Below are 27,513 nucleotides of genomic sequence, written 5' to 3' on the forward strand. Positions count from 1 at the left end.
CCAGCTGAATCACAAAACAGGTTCTTGTCTGCAGTCCTCTGTAAATGCCAAATACGGAATGGGGAAAAGGTAATCAATTTGTAGCCTGATATTCCTCTGTAGGAATATAATATGTCAATGAGGGCAAGCAGGGACTGCAAAGGGTTCAATAAGTATAGTAAAAGGTCGTCCACATAAGGTAACACCTTATGTATTTTGTCATCTCTCCACTAACCTTGTAGTCCATTCTTAAAGACTATAGGAATTATGGCAATGGACGAATTTGCCAAAATGTTGAAGTATCCCTTTAAGCAGATTCACTGACTGGTAACCATGGACACAAACAAAGCAGCAAGAGCACAGAGGAAATTCCCTGTCCTAATATCTGCACTTATGCCTTTGTGCCCTTTCCTTATCTTAAATGCGGAGGGGTGCAAGACTGTAGAAGTGTCCCATTTTAGCGTTGTTGTTCAGGGGTGCCACGATGTACCCCACCTGCAAGTGAGCATAGGACCTCACTTCATGTAAGGCTATTATCCAAAATCCTTGTAGTGTTGTTACATTCCAACCAGCTAGGGAAATTAAACAGGGCCCTTTTCACTTACACTGAAAAGAGCCTCTTTTAATAAATGGAGAGGGGTCTGGCTACAGACCATAGCTGTCAGACTCCTCTTACACATCACTACTGTGAAACACCCCCTCTGTCAGGGTTGAAGTGACATAATTAAAGGTAAATCGTATTTGCGGCTTTAGAAGTTCTTTTTAAATTCAACTTTATTTGTAAACAAAGTCTGACAGTTACATTCATGAAATAACCACATTGCGAACATTACAGACTAAACAACATTTCCTAAATAAAGCAGTAAAAAAGGTCAGAGGTCGAGAAAAGGGAGAAATAGTAAAGAAGCCAGTAGCTTAAGCTGAAGTTAACGTAGCTATGCTAGCTATGTAGTTAACATTACCGTACAAGCTATTGTAGCTATGTTAGCATCAGCTTAAGCAATGTGGGCTCTAGCACATGTACTAATGCTTGAGTAGCTTAAGCTACATTAACCAATTGGCTACTGTACATGAACAGAATAGGCTAATGGGATTTCTAAAAACTCTTAAAGATGTACACTCTTCAGCTATGTTACCTACATATCTTAGGGAATTAAAGCGTTTTGAGCTTTAGCATTAGTGTTAGGGAGCCGTCATGGAGTGAAAGTTTTTTTCCTGTAAGCAGGCTGTTTACTCAGCTTGTCAAGTGTTTTGTAATTGTGTGTTGTGGGTTTATATTTTTTCACTTTTAACTTTTGGAATCCTAACCCTCACCTTATCGCTTTTGTTGTTTGATTAAAAAAATATTTTTAACTTGAAATATGTTGTACCGGCAAACTGCAACACTTTTGTTCTGACACAGATGGCGTCAAATGAACATATTTGTATTTGTATTGTAAATGAATGTGTAGTTGTAGTACTTTTAAGATGAAAAAATCTAGTCATGACAACCTCAGAGCAAACAGGGTGCCTGGACCTCAGGTTAGGAACCAATGCTTTAAGATCTCATTCCATTCTATTCCCTCTAGACCTAATGACCATTTTCTTCTGTGTTTATTTTTCTGTTGTTTCTTTTTTATATTTAGTGATTGACTGATTGTAGACTCACTGTACTTGATTTATGCACACAAAGTGCCTGGCCCTCATTGGTTTATAAGACATGAGAGTTACAATTGCAATGTTGCAGCAGAATCAATTCAGTACAAGCAATTGCAAAGTTGCGTGCTCCTTTTACAGCTTAGTATTAAACAGTAAATTCTGCTGTTCTTCCTGGGCTTGGCAGAGAAAATCTGCTGTAAAAAAAATTAACTCTTTGAGATAAAACAACATTTTTCATAATTGTCCAACCAGAACAGTCAGTATTATTAGAGGACATTATCTTTTAAAAGTACATCCCTTAATTCATCATGAATTTAAAATTAAAAGAGATTATATTGCATAACTGTTTTATTTAAACAGCCAATCAATATATATATATATATATATATATATATATATATATATATATATATATATATATACTTAATTTCCTGATAACAATGAAGTTCCAGATGATCCAGTCATGTTCCTTTATTTTGTTGCAATGACCATCCCCCCTTTAATGACAAAAATATGTCTCTATAGAAAGTGGTTATGCAAACCTTTCCACCATTTCGACACATTATTTGTTGTGCTTTTAAAGCACCAAGATCAAACAAAAATTAAAGAACTTTAAAGCCTTACCTTGACCAAATGTGTGTCTGTGTGACCTACTTGATTGGTAGATAATACTGTTTATATTATCAATGGCTGAATTGGATTTTCAGCTTGGACTATAAATCAATCATAATTAACATAATTTGGCTGTAAAAGTGAAAACAGATTTCTACAAAATAATGTCAATTAAAATAAAAATATTCAAGGTAAAATAAATGACTGCATATATTTTAAACCCCTTCGAGTCAGCATTTAGTAGTGACTCCAACCTTTGGCTGCAATCACAGCACTCAGTCTGTGTGGATAGGCCTCAATCATGCTTGCACATCTGGTAGCTGTAATTTCACTCCATTTTTCTTTGCAAAAGTGCTCAAGCTCTGTCAGGTTGTAGGGGGATCAGGCATGAACAGCCTTTTCAAGTCCAGCCACAAATATTCTATTGGATTAAAGTCTGGGCTTTGACTTGGCCACTCTAGAACATTCACCTTGTTGTCTTTAAACCATTTCTATGTAGCGTTTGCCTTATGCTTTGGGTCATTGTCTTGCAGGTAAATACGGCTTCTCCAAAGCTGTAGTTCCCTTGCAGACTGAATAAGATTGCCCTCTAGGATTTTCTATATTTTGCCACATTAATTTTACCTTCCACCTTTACCAGCCTTTCAGGGCCAGCTGCTAAGAAGCATCCCCACAGCATGATGCTGCCACTACTGTGCCTCATAGTGGGGATGGTGTTTGCGATGATGTGCAGTGTTTGGTGCCTGCCAAACATAGCATCTTGTCTGATGGCCAAATAGCAACATTTGTTCTCTTCAGACCAAAGAACTTCCTTTCACCTAACCATGGAGTCTCCCACATACGTTTTGGTGAACTCTAGTCGAGATTTAATCCAAGTTTTGTCTAACAGTGGCTTTCATTTTGCCACTCTTTCATAAAGCTTTAACTGATGAAGAAACTAGGCAACAGTTGTTATATGTAGTCTCTTCCATCTCTAACTCATTGTGAGTAATCACACGTCTTGGTAGCTTCTCTCACAATTTGTGAGGATGGCCTGATCCAGTCAGATTTACACATGCACTGTTTCTTGATGATGGATTTAACTGAACTCTGGAGGATGTTCAGTGCCTTCTTTTGTTTTCATGGTTCAATGTTTGCCAAGGATACTGATGTACCAGTGACTGGATCGTCCAGACACAGGTGTCTTTATACTACAATCACTTGGGACACATTCACTGCACTCAGGTGATCCAAATTACACTAATTGTGAGACTATGAGTACCGATAGGCTTGACTTCTGGTCAATTAGGTCAGTCACTTTAAAAGGGGTTAATATTTATGCAGTCATTTATTTTATATTGCATATTTTTGTTCTATTCAGTTGAATTTCCCTTGGGATTTATAAAATATCTCTATTTCATAAAATAAAATGGTAAAATATCCAAGGGGATGAATACTTTTTAAAGGCACTGTACTTAAAACATTCTATTAACAATCAGTTTCAGTACTCTAAATGTATGGCTCTCTTTTGAATCAGAATTAAATAATTATTTGAAGAGCTCAGCAGTTTCCCTCCATTTCAAAATAAGCTGAAATATCTTGCTGTAGCATTAATTCTTGAAAATGCAAGACTGTAGAGCCAAGACAGCAAGCAGGGTTGTACCAAAAGGTCAGAATAAACTGGCAGTGATCAGTGTGTGGGTGTATCTCCAGAGGGCAGACACATGATGGGGGAGAAGAAACAGAAGAGAGAGAGAGAGGGAAGGAGGAGTAAAGTTTAAGTGAGACAACAAAGAAAAAAGAGACGGAGGCTTGTAGGGTGGGGGGTGTTGGAAGTGTTTTTGTGCATTGTGTGAAATGTGATCACATCCTGGAGCCACTCAGACAGCTGGGAAGTTCCCCTGCAGCCAACTTCTAGCCGCAAATGCTCTGAGGAGATGTTCACTTCCCTGGTTAACTCTGTAACTGGGCTAAAAATAAAAACACAGACACATTTTGGAACTTAAGTCACATTTATTGATTTTAGCCAGTATGACTACCTTTACACAGAGAAACGGCCTTTCTACTAGAAAACAAACAAACACTTTTTTAGGATTAGTTCAGCAGTAATACATCAGACTCTTTTCTTTTGTTTCGCTCCGTAATTGTAACACCCTGACAAAGTTTACATGTTTGTTTTCAATTCTGTGTAAAGGTCCCATGACTGAGGAACATGCATATGACATTTAGCCATAATCAATATGCCACTAATCATAATGCACATTATTGATAAGAATACAGTACTGCATGACAATTCAAATAAATACCAACATACAGGTGAAGTCGTTATTTCATATAAAGATATCAAACTCTCATTATGGATCAATACTGGAACACAATATGACAATATAAAGTTTGCACAGCTAAATTTTATTATCACAATGCTATCGCTTCCAGCAAACAGAAAACCTTTTATTCTTTTATGTAAAACAGCATCTGAATTGCACTTTTGTTTTTTAGCTTCACGTCCATATTTGTAACTTTAACGCCTCAACAAACAAGCCTTGGCTATAATGGCACTATTCAAGCTTGTTGATGCTTATTCTTGTTTTCTGTTTACTGAAAACATAATGCTTAAAGATGATGTAAAAAAAGAATATAAAAACAACAAACAGAACTCAAATTGGACAAAAAAAGAAAGAGAAAATGCGCTCTCTGCACATTTTTCAACAATACTATTGATATCACATTACCTTCACCAAACAAAGCTAGAGATACGTAGATGTTTCCAATAGTACACTGAAGCACCCCAACAGATGTTTGGAGCATTTTGTTCAATAACAGGAGGCCAAAGGGATTTCTTTTGGTTCCCAAAGTTTGATAAAAAACAACCTTTTAATAATACCCCTGAATTTATTGAATGGATCACTGACCTGCAGAATTCAATACAATTTCACTTTTATTGAGCTAATTTTAAACTATCAACTCACTCATGCAGACAGGGAACAATTTCCCTTTGCACTTATTGCTGCTCACAGTCATTTTGAACCCAAAGTCCTCACCTATAAAAAAAGAAAACATAAAATGCTAGTCTAAGATTCTCCCTTGAAACAATGAAAGGCACTACTGGTCAGAAACGAAGAATTAAACAAACCAAAAACAAAACCCTGGCGCTAGCGCGGACGGCAACAGTCCGGACTACGTCTTCCTCAGTGACGGTTTGTCTTATTTCCCAGTCTTGATTCTTTTCAAACCTAAATGGTGTGCCAAGATTTGGCACGATAAATGAAGAGAGAATGAAACAATTCCAATTTGGAATTTAATTGTCACACTTGCAGAGAATTCTGTAAGCCAGTGATCCCATTTCAGTGAACGCCCTCGGTAAGAAGTAAGGAAAAAAGCATATCATGTCACTCAATTTTTTTCCCAAAACACAACTTACCTATTTGAGTCAGAGCGTTGTCAAGTTTCATTGTGTTATTTTGAACTATTCCTAGGAATAATAAATACATGAAAAAACCCCAGAATTTGATCACCCTGGATTTTTTTTTGTATAGAACATGGCAGTAGAACAAACATAAAGAAAACCAACAGTATAACATACGATGTAACAAAACAATTTAAGAATGATTATTTGATGGATAAAATCTTGAGGATAAAGTCAAAATAGTAGGTCTGTGGTTTGTGGAGCAGTTACTAGAGTAAATAGTTGTGTTATTTAAGATGAATCAGGACGTATGATCCTATGATCGTATAACCTACACTGAATTACTCACAAACCATAGTTCTACCACGCTTTCCTATAGGTTAATAATAGTCTGTTATAATCCTATATAATGAAAGTGCACAGATTAAAAGAAATATATAAACAAAAAAATAAAAACAAAAAAGAAACCAGACCAAACAGCTTGTTGATGTACATTGAGAAACAGCCTCATGCTCCTTGGCTTCTTATTGGAGGTTAGATTAACCAATCACACTTTAAGTTCACTGGACCTGTGAGAAATTGGCTTCCTAAAGCAGCAGCATGAAAATTAGAGCCATCATAAGCATTTGGATTTAACTGAAATAAATTAGTTGACTTAAAATCAGTCCAAATGGCCTAAATCTTTTTTCGTTGCGCTCAATCAGCTGAGAATGGACCTTGTGTTGGTACTTCGTCATCCTCGCAGAACTACTGTATTGACTGCAAAATGGAGAAACAGACATATGATCAGCGTTAGCATTATTGGTCAATTTATAGCGGCTGTAGTTAGGAGTCCACACAAACAAAGCAGGAGTTAGTCAAAGCAACAGAAGCCCTGAAGCAGCCGGAGTTAATTTGGTAGTCTGTCAGTGTTGCTGTTAGGAAGCCAGTGACTCATAAGTACAAAGTTAAAGCCAAAACCCACCACCCAACTCAGAGGAGATCGATGTTTCTCATATGTCATGCGAGTTAATGAAAAATGGACGATGTTTTTGACATGCAGGCTTATTATGAATGAGATGATTCGGGTGTTAAACTTAAAGGTGACGTGGGAAGAGCCTGCAAGCAGAGGTAGGAGGAGTATTTTATTTAGGTGGCATGCTGTAATGACACCACGTTAGCCAGACATTGATTTCAAACTAGGTGGAGCGGAGTGGGAATTCATCTATCTAGAGTCACAATCACATCTTGAGTGTCTATCTACTGCTCGGTGAGTCCACAGAGCCTATACAACAGGAAGGGTTAGGGGGCTCGACTAATTTGAATCAATGTCCTCTGGTCGGTCGAGCGACCAAGTTTTCAGTTTTTTATTTTTTTCCTCCATCACATATGGGAGTTTCTCCCTCAGGAAACCCCCGACTCATTTCCACAGTATCAGAGTCTCAGTCAGACGTCTGGTTCTCTTCACCAGGGTGTCTGGGTCTCTTATCTCCTCTCTCAGGAGCTGCAACATGAGTAGTTCTCCCCCCTCTCTACTCCCTTAACATTTTCTCAGTCAGCGCAAACTGATAGAAACAGAATATATCACACTTGTAAGTTAGGTGAATCTCAAACTTAAGAGTGATTGACCTCTACGGAGGCTGTTTTTTCTTCTTTTACTCTATTGTCTCCATGGAGGCTTATAGATGCGCACTGAAGCAGGGTTGAATGCTGACTTTGTTCCTTTTTTGGAGGAATCTTTAAGCTCCCTCTCTTTTATTAGAGAGGAAGGAACACTGTAGTAACATCCTGCAAGATTAGAACCTGAAAATGATCATATCAAGAATATAGTTTCATATATAGCTTAGGAGTATTAGAAAATGCATCATTTGATTAATCTTGCAGGATTTCCTCACATCAACCCTGCTTTTAGCATCATAAAGCTAATGTGTTTATGATCCACAAGCAGTACATGGATTTATCAAACACAAGCCCCACTTATATTTTCTTATTTGCGTAATGCTAGCTTGCAGGGGTTAAAGCTATTGTGGATACTACAGTACAAGGTTTTGTCCTCACACACATCATCAAAACAAAAGAAATCAGCGACCCTTCATGTTAAAAACATGACACAAACATGAGGGTCCAACGCTCATAAACACACAGGCAAATATCAGGAGCACAACATACGTGAGGACGTTACCTGACGAAAATATATAGAGAGGGCAATTTTCCCCACAAATTCCTCTTTCTAGTTAAAGGGTGAGTGGTGATGCTGAGGGAGCAAGCTGCTGACAATCTAAAAGAGAGAAAGTCGTCGTGGCCACCAAGTGACAAGACACAGATTAGAGACATGAGGGAAGGGTTTTCATCCACATAGAAAAGAGTCAGATCTCAGGGAGATGGAGAGAGGAGAAATAGGAGGTGAGAGAGAAGGAAAAAACAGAGTTAAGACAAAAGGACAGGGCTTTACATCAACAGATAGATATTTATATATATATATCTCAAGTGTTTGGGTCGACAGGCACTTTTGCCGAGTGGTCGGTTTTGTTTCTTTTGCTCCACACGTGTGGGTGCCGTTTTGATTTGTGCTCTTCTACGATTTGCTCCATATTAAAAAAATCTTCTTGATCAAAACTATATTGTATCTCTGTTCACAGTAATCATTAAATCTGTTTTAAGAGAAGCAGGAACCTGAGGCACCTTTGCTGAAGTGCACTTAATTTGGGTGTGGAGATCGATTTGTCAAACTTTCTTCCTCTCTTACTTAGAATATGGCTCTGAAAGAATCCTTCTCAACATAATGGGTCACATGGAATAGCCCTCCTGTGTTTCACCAGACACCAAATCACTTCTCTTAACACAATGTAGAGCCCTGTTATACATCCTCTCAGACCACACACCTGACAACATGAAAAAAGAAAATAAAGAGCTTATAAGCGTTTTCAGCTGCAAAGCCATGCGATTCTATTGACCCTATAGTATTGGTGTGCTAGCATCACAGCTTATAAATGATCCTGAAATAATCATCTGCGGTCAAAGGTGCTCCTTTTCCACCCAAACGTATCCATCTGAAAACCAACAGCAGATCCACTTCTGACTTTTGTATTTCTTTGAATCCCTGTGTGCTCCCCAGAAACAAAGCAGAGGGAGATTGCATATTTTAGATCCTTTTTGTCTCCAAAGTTCCATTTTTCTTTAAACAATGACCTGATTGGACAGAGGGCTTCTGTACACAGGTCAGCACTGGGGTCTTTAAAGGAGCACCGATGCCGACAGACAGGCTGAAGAGCAGAGGATGTCAGATTTAGTCACAAGACCATCACACTGACATCCTCTTTACAATTCCCCATGCCCACAATGTTACCAGGCAATACACTCAGGGGGCCAGAACACACAAGCACAAAAGATGCCACCTTTGACATCATACGTACAGCACTATGACAGCGGAAAGAATAGACACTCCATAATATCAACAAAACCCCCAATAATAACCAGGGCCCTATAATCCACATGCCGTATATGTCTACTACAGTCCAGACGTCTAGTGCACACTGTACATACACCTGCATTCCCCTAAGCGTTTACACTAGCACACACGAGCAGCTGGTTAGTCACACAGCAGTCCCTAGAGGAGCGCAGGCCGGCCAGGGAGCTAAGCGAGCGAGTGGGGCTCTTTAACACTAATTCAGGGAGGGTTTGGCGGCTTTCGCCCCCTCCCTTCTGTACACAGCAGTCCCTTGTACACTTCTCAGCAGCCTCAGTCGCAGTAGATCTTGTACTTCTCGCTGCAAAAGACCCCTGGGCCTCCCAGAATGCCATTGGGCATGGCGTTGTTGTGTTCTGGGCGGCCGGAGCCAGAGCAGGTTAGACTCTGACTTACATGGGGGTTGTTGGAAGTGCCATTGGCGGCTTTGCTGCGGGTCTTAGCCCGGCCGCTGCCTCCCCTGCGGGTCTGCTCGTGGTCGAACTCCAGGTCCTCCAGACGCTGAGTCAGGGCCAGTTTCTGCTGGATGGCCATGCGAAGCAGGGAGTTGAGGGTCTTCTTCTCATCCTCAGCTGCAGCCAGTTGCCTCTGCATCTCATCCAGCTGAGTGACGTATTCATCACAACTGTAAGACACAAAGAGAGAGAAAAATGTACAATTACTTGTGTATTTAAGAGTATCAGCTAGATATTTTCTACCATCTAAAACAATGGTTCTAGACAGACACAGGGACTAAGCTCTGCCCAGTTTTATCAAAGAAATATTGCAGCTTGGAGCCTAAATGAAAAAAGCATAACTGAACAATGAGACAGGAAAAAAAATAAAGTTTATAAGGCACACAGATAAAGTATAAAACCACTCCAGGCAAATCTCTGGAATACCTTTCCTCTCTTAGTCTTGAAGGATGGATTACACAACTTGCATTCATTTGCCTTTCAATATGTCGTTCCCAAAGTTTGAACTGAATTCCACACACCTTTGCTTAGAATAATTTGCAGACTGATTATAAGCTGCAGAACCTAGAGACTGTGAATGCTTTAAAACCTTTATTGAAAACTCAAGAATCCAAATGTTCTGTATGCCACTGTTATAGCTGGTGTTTTATTATTATTATTGCTTTATTATTACTGCATTTATTGTTTATTGTGGACTGTTCAACTTTGAGCATGTTTGATTTTTGAAACTACATGTTGGTCCCTCTTGAAAAACAGATGTGGTCTCAATAGGACCAACCAGGTAGAATAACCAGGTAAGTCTCAGAGAGACATGCTTGCATTAGGGGTGCACCGATCGATCGGCCAAAATAGGAATCGCTGCCGATTTCCTTAATTTTGGGGATCGGTGATCGGCCGATACTTAGACATGATCGGTTTCATATGTACCTCTACCTACTAAAATGTGAAAAATGAAAGACTAAAGGAACTGATATAATTTAGTAGTTTGGACAGCAATGCTCTAAACTTTTCATTTATATTTGAGAGAACTACCTCATGTGCAGTTAAAACAACAAGTTTGTATTGTTTCACTGGTATTGTTCAATGTTTTTCAATAAAATAAGATTGGAACATTTAAGGTGTATGCTGTCAGTTACAAAAAAAAAAATTGGTAGTGGCCAAAATCGGAATCAGCAGGTCGGGCTTTTTAAAGATCGGTGATCGACCAGAGAATTGCAATCGGTGCACCCCTAGCTGGCATACATTTTTTTGGTCTATTTTCCCAAAATACCATAGAAATTTGGTAATTTTTTGAGGACTTCCCTTATTATCTTGGCAAAACCAGCTTTGAAATTTAAAGGAAGGAGTTTAAATCTTAAGAAAAACACAGACATTTATTTGTCATCACAGGAAAATATTAAAAAGCTGTATGGATATACTGTATGTTCTCTTAGGGCAACCAAACATCATCATTTTTATACTACTTTTGTCCTGGCACATATTGGCGACTCATTGCGAAATATATCACACAAAAAATGGTAAAGAAAGTAATCCAAGCTTTGGTTCTGTCTAATTTAGATTATTGTTTATTAGTTTGGTTCAATGCTTCACTAGGGAATATTTAAAAAACTGCAGCTGGTCCAGAACAATGAAGAATGTGTGGCTTTTTCTCGTGGGTTGAGAACAAATGCGCTTAAAAAGTCTTTCAGGGTTGGAAGTGAGAAACAGATTGATGTACTTGTTGATGTTTTTTTTAGAGAAATGTTATAAAGGAAAATAAAGAAAGCTTTTATCTGCTATGAAAAAATTGTCATCTGCACAAAGTCCATGCAGTTGGCAGTTATTTCACCTTACTTAAACTTAAAATAGCTGGATAAAAACCAGTAATGTACAAGTTTTAAAAGGAAACTTATAGAGTACTGCCTTAAAAAATAATTTCATTTACTTACTTTTCTAAGGTCACCAGCATCTTTGTTAGAATAATAGAGGTATAAGTAGATTCAGTAATGGAGCTTTGATTATATTGTTCACAGCATATCTGTCCTGATGGTCATTCTTATGTGAGCACAGATGGTCTCAGGAAAATGGAGTACATTAAACCTGCACAAAAACATGTAGATTTGTATGTTTGTTGTGTTTTAGTTAGAATATGGTTGATGTGTGTTCTTTGTCATTGTACTGTGTTATGAAGCTGTCCATGTAATGTATGTTTTATGTTTGTAACACTGGAATTGAGTAGAATAGCAGCTGCCATGCAAAAGCTAATGAGGATCTGAACAAACTAAACTTCATGACCCACTTTCGGGTCCTGACACACCAGTTAAGAGTCACTGATCTAAAATTTCCTCTTTTATACCACAAGGAGGCACTGGCTGTTCCAGAAAGATCCAACATCATTTTCCTGAAATGAGCAAAAAATGTGATGTTTTTTGTTTTGCTTGTATTTCATCTTGTGCATACATCATAAAAAAATATCATAAAAACATGTGCATGGCGAAGCGGCACATTTCAGACACTCACTTGAGGAGATTGAAGCAACTGAACTTTCACCTAGTTTGACTTGTTTTTTTATGTCACCACCAGGTGGAGCCAGTGAACCACACAGTACAGACCAGATAACAGCAGCAGTGCTCTTGAATTATTTATTCTAGGCTACATCAACCTTTTCTCTTCAGTATAAACTCAAATATTCTCAGCTTATTTTTAAGAGGGTATTTTGACAGAAATGTTAACAATGTCTCAGTTATTGATGCCTTTAAACTGAAGACTCAACATGTTCACTAAATGCTTCATTCCCTAAAACATGATTTCACATTCCAAGATCAGCATCAGTAAAAATGTCCTTCTTTTCCTGTGAAAAAATAAAATATGATGTAAATTTAATCTAAATCATATGTAAATGTGCATATAGGGGTTTAAATGGCCCCTGTGACAGGCTATAATTACAATTCACCAAGAGGTGAGACATAACATGAGGGTGGGCGTGGCTCACACCTACTCCCAATAATACGAGGATTGGACCAGCAGCCGTAGGTAAGAATAGAGCACATAAACAAAGGATGAGAGCATTAACCTAGGGTCACTCAGATGATCCTACGTGCGTCACCTGAGGAACAGACTAAGGAGGGGGAGAAAAATGAAGATGTGTCAGTGAGGATCATGGTTCGTTGCTCAGAGACGGAGTAATTCACACCTTACCTCCACCTCTCCATTTAAAAGACGACAGCATCATCCCTGCCACTCTCCATCATATCCCATCCCAGATATGCAGAAGAGCACAAAAAATGTGACAACAAATGTCAAACTGCTGCTCAAATTCACTCTGTGCTGCACTGCGGCATTATCACCTCTCTCTCTGCCCTTGTGTGAGCCTGTGTGTGTATGACTGGACAGGTATAAAACTAGGTCATGCAAAGAGATTCTGTCAGTGCCTGTCCATATCTACACTCTCCATCTGCTGTCCTTGTCCTCTCCATTTTTAAGCTTTCTCCTTCACTGAACCCTTTCCCACCTCCCTTATTCATCTCCCTCTCAATCACTTCCTCTCTCTGGCTCTTATCTCGCCTCTCAAGCCTTTTTTTTTGCCATTCTCTACTCCCTCACTGCTATCACAGTCTCTCTGTCTGCATCAGTCACTTTCTCTCTCCTCATCTTGGTCTACCAACCTACTTTTCTTGTGCTGCTGACAAAGCAGTGTGAGAGACATTCTTCAATAATGACTGACACACCTCTGTGAAGGGAGGGGACGGTTATTTTGGTAAGCAGCGCCTCATTCCACTCCCATGCCACATTAAAAACAAATCAGATGTAACTCAACTAGTAAGCAGCCTCTCCCTACTCCCTTTCCTCTGTGTGATATTTTAGTACTAACTTTATTAATGAACACCCAAACTCTTTACAAATTCTTTTTTTTTTCCACAACATAGCAGAATTTTATCTTATTTCTGTCCTTCTGCTGCATTTCCTCTAGGGTTTTCCTAACTCTAAACTTTGATAGAGTACTAACAAAAAATCAATTACCATTGATACTTGCTCTAATACCACAGCAATGAATATAAGCGGCAGATCCTTTGCATGCAATTCAGGGTGCTTTCTTGTTTTAATTAGCACATTTTGCAGACAAAGTCCTGTCTACATTGCACAAATACACTGGCAACACTGAGGTACTGAAACCTAGCCAATGTATGGGTGCAATTTAGACAGAGCTCCCTTTCCCTCTCTCTCTTTGGGTAGGGTTAATAAGCCTGACTTAAGATCTGAAGAGTTTTCTGTTTTAGATTTGGTTCTTTTGGTGACTCTCGATCAAAAGGAATTAAATTTCTTTTGGGATGCACAATATTAATAGCAGCAGATCAGCAGATATTAATTAAATGTCAATAATCGATACGAAAGGTATGTAATATTTGCCAAGCTTTACAACTGATAAAAAAGCTGGAAATATCAGCCTATAACAGCTGTAAATATTGGTATAAATAAGGTGAAAATATCAGTCTCTATTGGAGATAAACATTGGCTTATATTGGCTGTAAATATCGGCCTAAATCAGCTGTAATTATCAGTCTATCAGCTGTAAATATCAGCCTATACTGCCTGAGAATATTGGCCATCTGCTATACATATCATGTATGTATGTATACGTTTTTGAAGTTTCAGGCAGGAACAAAAGACTATCAGCTGAAGTCTTTTGCTTTATTCATCCTCATCATTAAACTTTAAAGTGTGTTTTATGGACTAAATTTTGGGGTCTGAACTAAATTGATATATCTGTATCAAAATCAGTATTGGCTTTTATGAATTTTACAGTTTCAGCACATTAGATTAAAATTTCCAAATTTCAATCATCCTTAAATCCCTATCTAAAACAACATTAAATGAGTTAAAAATATGGAGTGCATTTACAAGGAGTATCCTGGTTATTAATCTTATCACTGTTCTGATCACATTTGTGATATGGCGTTTACATACACACAGAAAGACCTGGTTATTCATATCCCTGAATACATGATAAATGCTAGTACCCTAGTTTACGATTACTGCATCTTATTTGCAGCAGCCTGTGATGTTTAGTTGTACAACATAGACCACTGCACTCCACTTCAATTTTTAAAAGTTTAAAAAAGTGAGCCACTGTGGCCTTACAACCTTTACCTGCCAACACTGTGTTGCAGATATGGTGCATGCACCCCATTTGCAGCAACAAAAGAAGAGAGTGATGCCTGTGCAGGTCAGAAAACATGTTAAGGTGTACATGCCATAGTATCCCATTTTCCAGGAAGGGAAAATCTGGTTCTCACAATTGGGATATGATGTTTATATGCCTGAACATGAAACGGGGTTCATGTAAATGCATTCTGGAGCTTAGATTGTGTACAAAGTTAAATTCACTTTGAATGGATTCCTTACCCGTTTCATTTTGAAAAAATCAAGAGAATCTGCCAATAAATTACTATTCTTTAAGAATCATTTGTTTATATTATGTTCTACATTCAGCAGGGGTTTTGATAGTTCATAGGGACCACTGCATTGTTTGTTTCAAGAAGATGATGCTTTTTTCTGCTGCACTAAGGATAGACAGGAATTGTTTAACTCAATTTTCAAGCTATTTTTTGCTTGTTTATTCCTATCTGGAAGCAACATCTGAGACCAAAGAGTATGAGTGACTGCAGATGTTTTTAATGTGTGTGGTGCTGCACGTGGTGAGGCACCACGTGAACTCTGGCCCTGCCAGACCACCATACAAACTTGAACCATACCCTCCCCTCTTGTGTGTGCAGTTTGATTCCCAGTGGAACACACACACAGACAAAAGGGATCAGTAGTGCTTCATTAAACCCAGTATGAGATTGGGGGACAACCAAGGAGCAATGGTGGGGGGCTGGTGCGCCTTCAGACAGTCCAGTCGCTCTTGTATGGGGGTGAGAGGGCGTGCATTTTTCCCGGGAAAAAAACAGAGGAGTCCTTTCTAGGGACCGGAGGGATACAATGGGAGCCTTTTGGCCTGCTGACGGGGTGTGATGGCACAATGGCTGAGGGGGGTCGAGAGGCGGCTGCTGGCCTTTAGAGGATGAACAGTCATCATATTCACTACATTGACAATCTGCCTTTTGCTGCAGTTATTAACAGTCGCCAATTACGTTTACAACTGGACATGCAAACACTGAAACATTCGTGTAGACATGTTTCACTGATCAATAATACATGTGACATAAAAACATGACGTCTTCAGCTGTGGTCTTGTCTGGAGCTTGATTGGTCATGGGGGGAGGGATTTCATAGAGAGAGGGGGGAGGAGGTTAAAAACATAATGAAAGAAGGATGGAGAAGAAAAAGAAGTCAAAACTGAAGTGCAAGATGATCCGGGGCCTGCGTTTGGGGAGAAAACGTGACTTGGGCTAATGGTTTGACTGGTAATGAGTGTGAGCAGGAGCTGGGAGCATGTCGAGGCATGTCTCAGGAATGTTAGAGGAGGGAGCTTACTGTTAACATGACACCAGAGACTGCAGCTGAAGACACACATGCACAGACAAAGACACAGGCACGTACTGACACTTAGAAATGTTCAACGATGTGTTGTTCTCATGAAATTCCCACAGAATTAAATACACTAAGAATCTCGAGAAGCTCTCATCTAATAAAGGCATCGACCCCAGCTGGAGATGACACAAAGACTCCCACGAAAACCTGCAAATTCTTTCAATTTTTCTCACTCTTTGTCAAAGACCACACATTTTTAACTGAGCGTTTCCACATCTCAGAAATCTACCTTTACAGACTCTGTTGGAGCGCTCATTACCATGAGAAATAAAAAAAAAGTCTGTCAAATTAGGCTCCTGCAGTGGGCTTTAACTGAAAGCCTGCCCCTTTCCTCTCTTTCTTCTCCAGATGACTAGAGGAGCGGGTGTTCGGCGCTCAGGAAGGACGGAAGGGGGGACTGGGATACAAAGGGGAGGGAGTGTGGGAAACATTGCTCAGGCGAGTCCCCCAGCCTCTCAAAGAGTCCCCTGACCCAACTCTGTGCCGTATAGGACTGAATTTACATACCAATGCATGAATCCCATAAACAGACAGAGTGTAAAGCATGAATTAACACCAAAACAGGGACAGACTACTAAGCTAGGGAGCCTCAAGATCATCATCATCATCTGAGGTTGAAAACCAGTACACTGATGCGGGTGGGAAACGGCTCACAGCAGTGGGTTGTCGGTGTCTCAAACCCCTTCAGGGCTTAAACATAAACCTCACACAGGCTCTGCTTTTTTTGCTGCAAATATGATCCCATAATTTCTGCTGTAACAATGAAGAGTGATGCACCCTAAAGCCATTATTACAGCAAAGATCTGGTTCTGTGTTAACCCTGGTGGCCTTAGGTTCGAATAGTTTAGTATTCACCTACATCCTCTGCCCATCTGGCCCTGCAGTGCGCCAAAAAGCTCTGACAACACACTCTCTAATATCTGCAGACGGAGGAGTTTTCCTGTTACTAATTGATTAGAGAGTGCAGGTATATGGAGTTACTTCAGCATGCCCGCTTCAGGGATAGATATTGAATTACTGTGTGGGCAAGATGCGGGGAGTAGAGCTGCCCACACATTCCCTGCAGCCTCTGTAACCTCGCTTCTATAATCCTGTCTGTCCCCACCCTCCTCTGCTACCTCTCTTTACTCTGCACAGCTTGAGCTCTGCTGTGGATTGCGGAGGAGTCTTAAATTTAGAGGAAAGATTGTCTCAGCATCTCAGGGCAGCCATCTGGGACAGAGTTAATATTTAAGGCACAAGTTGGGAAACTGAAAAAGAAAAGAAACTCTCAAAGTAGCCTGTCAAATGCTGAATCACTATTATCACCTCAAAAGTCTTTGAGGTATACTTGCAATCATTTCTCAGTATTTCCTACATATATGCACATGCAAAAATAAACAAACCCTGGTTGTGAGCACTCAACTATGTGTTATGGGGTAAATGTGTAATCCAGACCAAGATGAGGTGGGATTATGTACAAAACCTTTGACCGGCTTCTCTGCAGAATCAGGAAAGATTAGTGAGTGTGTCAGCTCATCTGATATGCACACACACTCACTAAATCACTGTTCAAAAACACTACTTAATGACATATTTTTGACACTCAGATTAAATACCTTCTGTGCTCTATAGGCGGTATCATTGCTTGTATCCCTTTCTGACCGTGATTCTCCAAAACAAAGGACATCCTCTTTAAGCATGTCATGTTACCAAAATAGCACAGAGACAAAGCCAGTCCATGTGGTAAACATGGATTACATTATGATGATAATCTTGTTTGAAGATTACCTGCTTTTATTGTGTATGGTCTTTGTACGGTGTGTGTGCAGTATTTTACATACAAAAACAAAGACTGCTGTGTTACTCTCTGAGATAATCTCCAATAACGCAACATAACAGCATGGTTCGGGATTACAGCCAAACTGCCAGTAAACAATAAAGACTGCTTATGTGACAACTTCTTACAGAACAATAAAGTTTTGAAACATTTTGTGTGACTAGAATGAAATGTCAGAAAAATGGTTTTGATTTTAAATGAGTTTGAAAGGCAGGAGCAGTAGAACATGTTTTCATGTCACTTTTCTTACCGTGTGGCAAACATGGCTCTGAGAGAAGAAAAGGTGGCAGCATCTTCTTTCAGGGCTTTCAGCTCATTCCTCAGTTTCATCATGGTCTCGGTCACCATGGCCTTTTCATTCTCATACTTGCTCTTCAGATTGGCCAGAGCAACTTCAGCTGTCTGAGGGTGGAAGATGAGAACAAAGGGGTCAGAGCAGGTGGTTGGTGCAAGGAAGTCTTTCTTTCCTTTTTTTTTTTTTTTAACTAAGGTTGTTAGTTTAAAACTATATGTGTGTGGTTTATATGAGGCTTTTGTGTCTGTATTCCTGTGGTCACCAAGTTACCACACACATACTTGAAAGGAAGAGCAGAGCAACTGCACACACACTGTATCTCTGGATTATAGTTCCTTGTGTTTTGGAGGCTGTTCTCCCATCCTAAGCACACAAATACTTGGGACAGCTGGCATCATATGGCTGCTGTCTCCTCCACTGTTTGCTAGAGATCTTGTAGTCTGCAACACATTTGCTGTGACAGCTGAATAGACCTGAAATAGCTGGCAGCCTTATGTCTGTCAGCAAAAACTGACAAATGTTAGGGAGTGACGCCTTGCTGCTTTAACAGACATTCTGAAAATTAAAAAGATAAAACTGACCTGCTTGTTGGCCTTGAGGACAGTCCTAAGGGTTGCAATCTGTTCCCTCTTAGTGCTGAGGAGAGATTTCAGTTTGAGGATCTCCTCCATGCAGGCTTCCTTGTCCTTGTCGGCTACTGTGCCATACTCCAGAGAGGCCACCCTCTGGCGGGACAGCTCGGTGGTGCGGTCCACGGCAAGCTGCAGGTGCTTGATCTGGTCTCTGATGATGGCCACTAGGTTGTAGATGTTCATGGGCTCGCGGCGGTGGTCAGACACGGGAGAAGGCAGAGAGGAGATGGGTGAGGGGGCTCCGTCACTAAGGTCAGTCTTACCAGGCTCTGGGAAAAGGCCCTTGGTGAGCAAAATGGGCGAGCGGCGGCCACGGCCTTCAGGGCTGCTCCGACCGCCCTTACCCTCTTTGTAGAAGTCGAGCATGACGCGGTTGGGCGTCTCGTTGTTGCACATGCAAACGTGGTTGTAGAGGGTGGCCAGTTCTTCACTGAAGGTGACCAGCTCATCCTGTGCCACACTAAGACTACCCTGAGACTCCCCTGCAACATCACTTAGCTGAAAACAAAGAGAAAATGTGTCAATTAGCCACAAATGTATAAAGATCAACAATAATCAGACTGTCAAATATAAATTAAGAGGTACAGTGCTTAACAAATTTATTAGACCACCTGTCATATTTGTCTCAAAGACCATCCAGCATCATGAAGTGCTTTAATGCGGACTCTTTCATTTTCAGTGAGCTTTCTACGTTTTACCATTTTGAACAGGAATGAGGGATTTCAAACTGAATTCACCCAAATTTGAGCGGGCTCACTGGGCCTCTCTGAGAAGTCAGAAATTATTCAAACATAACATTCAACCACTAAAACTGTTTTTTCTGTGCAGGAATGCAAGTAAATAACTACTATTGACATCTTAATCAAGAAATATTAATGTGCTTTACTATTTCTTCATTTTTTTTGTAAATCAGTAAATTTGTAAATTCATGGATAACAGTAATAATTATATTTTAGCATTAAAAATATCATTTCAGTTAAAGAGCTTCTACATATTGGTGTATTAACCATTGCAGAAACATAAAAAATGATTTTGGTAATTACCAATGCTGTTAATTTAGGGCAGCTGTGGCATAAACCTTACTTTGGTTAGGGTTACGGTGGTCTAATATGTTTAAGCACTGTATATCTCACCTTGCGCAGCTCTTTCTCAAGCTTATTCTTCTGTTCTTTCTCTGTCTGACAAGTCTTCTCCAGAGATGCCAGCTTTTCTCCTAACGTTGAGACATCGTTCTCTAGACGGGTGCGCTCCTCTTCGTAGCGTGACTGACAGGCTTGGTATTCTGTTCTTAGAGTTTTCAGTTCCTCCTTCAGCTCCCCCGCCTCAGACACAGCAACCTGTAAAGAATGATTAGTTGTTCAGAAGACCTTAGATATTCAAAGTTTTATTACGAATTACCCAATGTATGTTCTTATTTGACATTTCCTACTCTCTACCCTGGATTATAAGAAGACCAGTACCTTGTACTTGCACTCCAGGATCTCAGGTCCGTTGATGTCCACCTCATAGTAGTCGCCATCTTCATGGCTATCGCGTTCTTTCTCATTGTCCAAGGCAGACTGGCGCTCCTTACTTGCCTGAAGTTTGCGGATGGCGTTGAGGTTCTCTGTGAGCCGGCTAACCTTCTCCTGATGCTCCGACAGAGCACCATTAGCCTGCTCTAGCTGTTTCTGGGAGTCCTGCAGGTTGGACAGCAGGTTGACCTTCTCACGCTCCATCTGAGGAGAGAGGCAGAGATACAAAGAGCAATAAGATGCAAGATCATCATACCGTATCTCTCTGTCATCTTGCCTTTTGGCAAACATCTAATGTCACATTTGAATTTCTTTGTAACATGATGATGTGAAAGATTCCTTCAGAACGGATCAAATTAAATCAGTGGATTAACTGTCACGTAGAAACTCGACACACTATCAGACTTGTGTTGCAGAGGTATGTGAGGCTCACTGCCCAGTAGCCTAGCATCAGAGTCAGGATGACCTTGACAGTTTGCTGGATTGGGCTCAACTCAGCACTGGCAGAGATCCAGAACTGGTCGTCTTACACACATGCACACAGTTGTGCTGAGACAAGCACTGTGCTATTTCAGAACTTGATCTGTAAATAATATAGAAGTATCACAATCATACTCATTTTAGCCATTTTTCCACCAGTTCAGGACATAAAGTGACAATTAGTTTATGAAATAGATGGAGGACTTGTAGGTTAATTTGGAAGAAGGCTCAAGAGTTATTACACATGAATTAATCTCCTGAAAAATGTTATGGTGCCCTATATTATAGATTGGCAGGGACTAATAGAGTTTAACCCAATTAGCACAAGTCTTGGGTTGAATGTTGAGAGCATGATCAGGATGAAATAAGTTTAAAAAAGAAAGTTTGGATAAATGAAACACAGACTGTTTAAATTCACCACAGTAGTGGTGTTGAACACCTGAATTGTAACCAGAGCAGGAGAACTTTAAGGTATTTTATTTATCTACATGTTCCAAGTGCTTTCTGGTAACTATGGTACCCAATCATGCGTGGCATTGGACTCTCAGGGAGATGATCAAGCAGATGGCATGTCCACTGGTGCCACCACCTGCTGACTTGTAGCCCACTGGAGCCTGAAGGGTGTGTGTGTGTATGTGTTCTTGGATTAACTTTACTAGAGAAGCGTTTATATCCCTGCAGAAGCCTCAGCCAGGATGACAACATTTCACCTTCTCACCTACTCTTTAAAACATGAGGCAAAGCTTCTCAAATATGAAGCCCTGCTGTTGGGACTTTTTATGGTGCCTTCAAAAAGTGTTTATTTATAGTAGGGCTGCAGTTAGCACAAGATCAAGACTATTAAACACCTAATTCACCGATTTACAAAATCTGCATCCGTGTGTGCATTTCAATTCATTGAGCACATTTGTGGCATTACTTTGAGGGGCAGCCACACATTGTGCAAGTTATTTTGCATATTTCCAAGTCTGATTCCTAAAACCAAAGTAGTTGGATAAGAATGAGGCTTGTTGAACTTTTTTGTTAACCAATAGCTACCTTCTGTAAAAGATTTATTTTTGGAAAGGACAGTGGATCAATCTGGAAACTGAGAAGAGAGTGGGGAAAGACATGATAGAAGAGAAGCCACAGATAAGCAGCTTTTGAACATGGGGCATGAGGACATAACCACAAGGCTACGAGCCCACCCCCCACCCACACATACTTAAATTAATTCTGGGCTTCTAAATTTTTGATGTCTTTATTATCGATGAGGACAGTGGGTATAGTTGGAAACAGGGAGACAAGGGAGTCACATGCAGTGTTAATTTTTGCAGCTATTTTAAACACAGTCTTGAGGCCTTGACTGTAAACAAGGATGATCGGATAAACAACATGAAAATGTGAATAATGCAGGTGAATTTTCTATGCACATCAGGAGCGATGTGATTTTGCAAACAAATTATACAGATTATAACAAACTTTTGCCCTGTGAAAGTCTGCTGAATGTTTTACATGATCCTCTTGTAAACTGAGAGATATTGAAGTTGAAGTGGAGTCGTTTCTTCCTCTCTCTCCTCTGGCACCTTTACGCACAGTTAGGAGGTTAGTGCCATTTTATTTCACTGATTAATTCCCTGAGCTGCTCCCTCTTATCAGCCAAGATGGCTGGAAGGACTTTTCATTTATTCTGGAAACTAAATTACATTACTAATAATATCAAAGGCCCACTCGTGGTGCACTACAAGGGGGAGTTGGCTCACCTGTTTGTTACGTACCGGTCAGAGGAGTAAATTCAGTGAGTGGATTAATCCGGAGGAGTGATAAGCCATATGTCTGAGGTCAGAGGAGACTTTGATGTTAAATGTGCCATTGGAGTAAAGTCCCTTTTGGTTATAAATAGCTCCAGATGTTTGCATAGCACATTTCAGTTTGCATGGATAGTTCTGCTGCCTGTCTCCCTCTTTTACCAGGCTACATATATCAGAATAAAGACTAAAATAAGTCAGCGCTAACTGGAGTCAATAATTCATATTAAAAGAACAAAAAAGAAGAAAAGACAAGAAAAGTTTACTCCTCTGTCAAAACTACTCTACCACAGGCAACAACAAGTCTTTTGATTGGTCAGGTTTGTGCTCATTGTAGCAAAACTTTGAAAAAGATCTAACATGGTTTGAAAAAAAATGGCCACACTTTCACACAGCAAAATTAACTTGCTGGTGTGAAAGCATGTATTGACTTACTACATGCTTGAAAAAACTAAAATATTCTGTGTGAATTATTCACACCAAAAACATGTTTGTTGGTCAAGGACCTTTAGTCTTTAGATTTAAATGACTTTTAGTACTTTTACTTTTAGTCTGAGTCCCACTGATTAATTTTCACTCCTTATAGTTTGTCATAGCACAGTGAAAACATTTAAGACCACTTTAAGACAATAAAAAGTGCATATATTTCAGTCTTTTCTTTTAGTCAAGGCATTTGTTTTCTTTGAACTAATTTATTAATACAAGAGAATCAGTAAAAGTAACCTGCTTTCTGCTCCTAAGTTTAGACATAGTTGTCTTAGAACAGAGGTTTTGTTTTCTATAACTACACAGCCAAGGTCAGATCTGTCCTTAATTGTGAATAATTAACAACAAACCTGCATCAGCTGCTGTTTGAGCTTCTGGATCTCTGAGATGTTGAGTTCACTCAGCAGGTCGTCTACCAGGCTGGGTGCAGGATTGAACAGCTCCTCCTTCTTAGGCGTTGACAGACAGTTGTCATAGTTGATGGTGTTAGCCAGTTTGGTGAAACCGTTCTCGTATCCGTGCAGCGCCTCATCGTTGTTTGGTTCAGTGGAGGCGTCTTCGCTGAACTTAAGACCATCCAAAGAAATGCTAAGAGGGCTGAAAGAAAGAGGTGTTTAATTTATAGTTCCTGCAGAGGATGCTAAAGCCTGTGAGCAGCTTTTTGTTCTTTTACCTGTGATACAAAGTGTCTCCGATGTTCATGTAGTGGGACAGCTCTTTCCTCAGGGAAGCCTTCAGCTCACGCTCAGTCTTGATGGTCTCCAGGGCTTCGCTTAGCTGACGCTCCGAGATCTCCTTGAGTCGGATGGCATCCTCCAGCTGGCTGTTAAGAAATTGAGTGTCCTCCTCAAGACGCCTGATCTCATGCTTTAGACCCTCAAACTCCACCTGAGAGAGGGAGGAGAGGGAACACCTTTAGTTATGATTTCGAAAGGTATAAATGACTACATGAAATTTAAATGAGCTATGATGCTGGTTCATGTTTAGCAAACCGGCTGGAGCAAAAAGAATAGCATTATTTGATATAGTGTTAATTAGAATCACCCTTTTAATTTCTGTTCAACAACTTGTTAGTTTATTAGATTTGGAAATCCTTTTATACTGGTTTTACAAAAGTGAGTGCCGATTTTATTTGTTACACGGTCTCTTTGATGAATATGAAAACTCAAATTTGGGATGACAAGAGCCTACTGGGAGAATTAACAGCTCAGGCATCGTTTGGACAAAAATCCTATTAAGAAATTTAGTCATTTTATGGACTTTTATTTTTCACTTTAGCACTCTTTTTTTCTATGAAGTGTTAAAATGATGGCTGTTAAAGAATCTGTCAGTCACTCCTACAACCAGGAACAACTCAAGGAATTTGTGAAAAGGCGCTGTTTTTCCCTTATCTGTATCAAAGGGAGCTTTATTATTGTCATTTAATCAGAATATTACATCGCCACTGGGATTTTTGGCAGTCTAATGAGTACAAGACAGAGACATCTGAAGCGTGGGATGTGAAGGGTCTGCAGAGTCCAAGATTTTTTTAAGATAGTATGTGTGTGTATATCAACTAAATGGCTGATTTAAAATAAGAATAAAAAAGTGTGGTCCAGACCTGCGCTCCTGGTATAGTGTCTTGAGATAACATTGGTTAACAGGTGCTTTGAAAATACAGATTGCTTGATTGTTTAAAACTACCAAGTTACTTATGCGAAACAAGGACAACTGCATAATGATAAGAAGCAAAAAAGAGAAAAGTATGAATACATGTGGTTATTTTCCTCCTCTCGTGAGTTGATCATGTTATCAGTCTCTGATTATTATCATAAGCTAGAGGAATAAGGTGCACCCAATTTGTATCAGAAGTAAAATGTTCATTTGTAGGTCACGTGGACCAGCTGTTAGCTTCTTGATAACTTGATAGTAAGGTCAACAGGAATTAAGTACAATAGAGCTCAACAATAACCACCCAGTTTTCTGACAGCTCTGGTTCTGGAAGTAAATTTGCCATTCAATTTCTCCTTTGACATTTCTCAAAATCCTTATATCAACATTTCTTAATCCAGGAACCAAACCAACCAGAAACCTGAATACTCATGAATACAAAGCATTTCAATCAGTGCAAAAACAACACTCAAAAAAAGAGAAAGGTAAATATACAATACTGTGGTGTGTACATATTTTCATTGAAGGGAGTGGAACTACGTATCCCAAAACTTACTGCAGTTCCTTTTATTTATTGTTAATCATAATTTGTCAAACTCTCAAAGTCCAACACATTATATGTACCTTTTATCCATGTTCATCTTTATTGTGGTGTTTACATTTTAAATGATAATGGTGCAATATATCATAGTTTGAGTATATATTGCTTCATAATATGCTAAGATGTTTTGTCATCATCAGCTAACAACAGCTGTTATTCGTGGGCATGGTAGACATTTCGATGGTTACAGCAAGCTTGACCAGTCAAAGATATCTAGGACTAGGACTTACAGGTACTGTAGTATTTCTGGCTGAGAACCTGAAGAAACCGTTTTTCTTAAAAAGATGTTGACACTTCAGAAGAACTTAAGCTTGTGGTAGGTCTAATTTGGATATATCTGACATAATGGCTAATGATCAAATCCACTATGGAGAAATTTAATAGGATTTTATTTCTGAAACAGCATAGCAAAGCGGAGTTGAACATACTTCCATCAATAAATTGATTTTCCACTGGTGCTTGTACACTTGGACAAGGACAGTATTCTAGTTAAATGCCCTAAATGAGTAGGGTTGAAAATTGTGTAGGTTTTTTCTGATACCAGTGCTAAATCAATACATTTTTAATGGTGACAGCACCGTAACAGTGCCTGAATCGATACTTTTAAGTGGAAAAAAGTGTGCCCAAAGTCCGTAGGACTTGACATCTGTCTCGTATCATAAATGATAAAGAAATATCTTTAAAAGATGCCAGTAAAACATGGGATAAGAAAAGGAAACAGCTGTTTTTGTTTGACATTCATGCAAAATTAAAATATAGGCACTGCATCAGAGACAGACACTAAAGTAGAAGTGTCATCAGTGTAACACATTTCACGTAGCACATTTCTTGCCTTTTTTTTCGGAGTAGTGGGGAGTTGCATTGAGGTTCTGGGGTACCAAAATTAAGTATTGATATCTATGTCATAATTTTGTATTGGATGTGTTGATACCGGTACCATGTCTTTACCAGGTTATCGATACTCATTCTTATAAATAAGCTACAGACTTTAAAAATGATTTCAACTTGACTTCTGCAGTGCTGCAGTTAACCTCACCTGGCTCTGTTTGAGCATGGAGACCTGCTTCTGCAGTGAGATGTTCTCCTCTTCCAGCTCAGTGTAGTCCTGCAGCAGCCGAGCCTCCAGGAACTTGTACTCCTTGATGTCATCGCGCAGCTGGTTCCTCTGGAGCTCCAACATGTTGCCGTTCTGTGGAGACAATCCAGGTGGACAGAGGGAGAGGAGGAAGAACTGTCAGTGGCCACTATTTCAATCCTGTTTGACTGCATGGGAGAGATTGCAATTGATTGGATATTGTTGCTTTGGTGTAACTGTTTGTGTCAGGTTGGCTCTTGAACGCTCTAAATCCTGACTAGATAAGAGGGGGCTTCCATATGGCCAAACCTGGTGTGTGATTGTGTTTGTGTGTTTGGTGTGTGTGCTTGTCCATGTTTGAGAGAGAAGGGCCAGGTGGCTTTCTGGGCAGTGGGCCACAAGTGTGCCGGCCTGCCAGCTCTGATAGCACCAAAAGAGACTGAAGCCTACTTATCTCGCTAATGGCGGCAGGCATACAATGGACGGGAAGAACTGTAATAGTCTCATTTTTTCGAAAGGGGTGGATAAGTAAGACTAATTAGAGCAACTATAGAAGTCAAAATGCAGCATTGCACAAAAAAATTTATCTAAATTTTGTTATAACTATACAATAATATTTCAAATAAAGTGAAGACATACAGCTTTTCTTGCTGATTTGTAAAAGTGCTATGAAAAGGTTGAGTTACAGGAAACAGGCCCCTCCCCCACCTGGAGACGGGCACAAATTGAGAGCCAGAAGGTTGAACGATCAGCCCTACCAGGCCACCTGTCCCTCACTAGCTCAGAAATTGCTCTGTTCAAACCTCTGTCTGTTCTCCCAAGTTTCATCACTGCCCCTGCACTCCTGCTGTTTGACTCATCCACAAACCTAAGAGCCCCACAGGACACTGAGGTGGAAGGCATGTCAGCAGGCAACTCTAGACAAAAAGATAATAGCTGTGAAGTAAGGGGATACCCACTGATGGAGGATGGGCTTAAACTGGTCCTCTTTGAACAGAATAAGGGAATATAACATATATAACATATTTAACATGTTTATGAGAGCGAGCATGCACAAAGGTCATTCAAGCTTACATACTGTACAAGTAAAGATGAATGCATAAATTACAAGGTAGAGTTTCAATGCATAACTGCTACCATCTCCTAC

The 27,513-nt window shown here is 39.8% G+C and overlaps 1 protein-coding gene across 2 annotated transcripts in view; it reads right to left on the bottom strand.

The window, feature by feature from the left end:
• Window positions 1–4,201: 4,201 nt before the first annotated feature.
• The window catches only part of LOC121517226 (protein bicaudal D homolog 2-like), a 52,574-nt gene continuing 29,262 nt past the window's right edge, over window positions 4,202–27,513 (bottom strand). Inside the window, exons 3-11 of one of the 2 annotated variants that reach the window (XM_041798835.1) lie at window positions 26,328–26,480; window positions 23,714–23,928; window positions 23,391–23,637; window positions 20,234–20,491; window positions 19,907–20,110; window positions 18,723–19,271; window positions 18,097–18,248; window positions 9,456–9,684; window positions 4,202–6,373 (exon numbers count right to left, since the gene is read on the bottom strand). In XM_041798835.1, coding sequence (XP_041654769.1) covers window positions 6,362–6,373; window positions 9,456–9,684; window positions 18,097–18,248; window positions 18,723–19,271; window positions 19,907–20,110; window positions 20,234–20,491; window positions 23,391–23,637; window positions 23,714–23,928; window positions 26,328–26,480 — 2,019 coding nt within the window. In that variant the 3' untranslated portion in view covers window positions 4,202–6,361. Of the gene's footprint in view, window positions 9,685–18,096; window positions 18,249–18,722; window positions 19,272–19,906; window positions 20,111–20,233; window positions 20,492–23,390; window positions 23,638–23,713; window positions 23,929–26,327; window positions 26,481–27,513 lie in introns of both variants that reach the window. The other variant, XM_041798834.1, reaches the window with a different exon arrangement.

Source organism: Cheilinus undulatus, linkage group 11 (assembly GCF_018320785.1).
Source record: "Cheilinus undulatus linkage group 11, ASM1832078v1, whole genome shotgun sequence".
Lineage (NCBI taxonomy): Eukaryota > Metazoa > Chordata > Actinopteri > Labriformes > Labridae > Cheilinus > Cheilinus undulatus.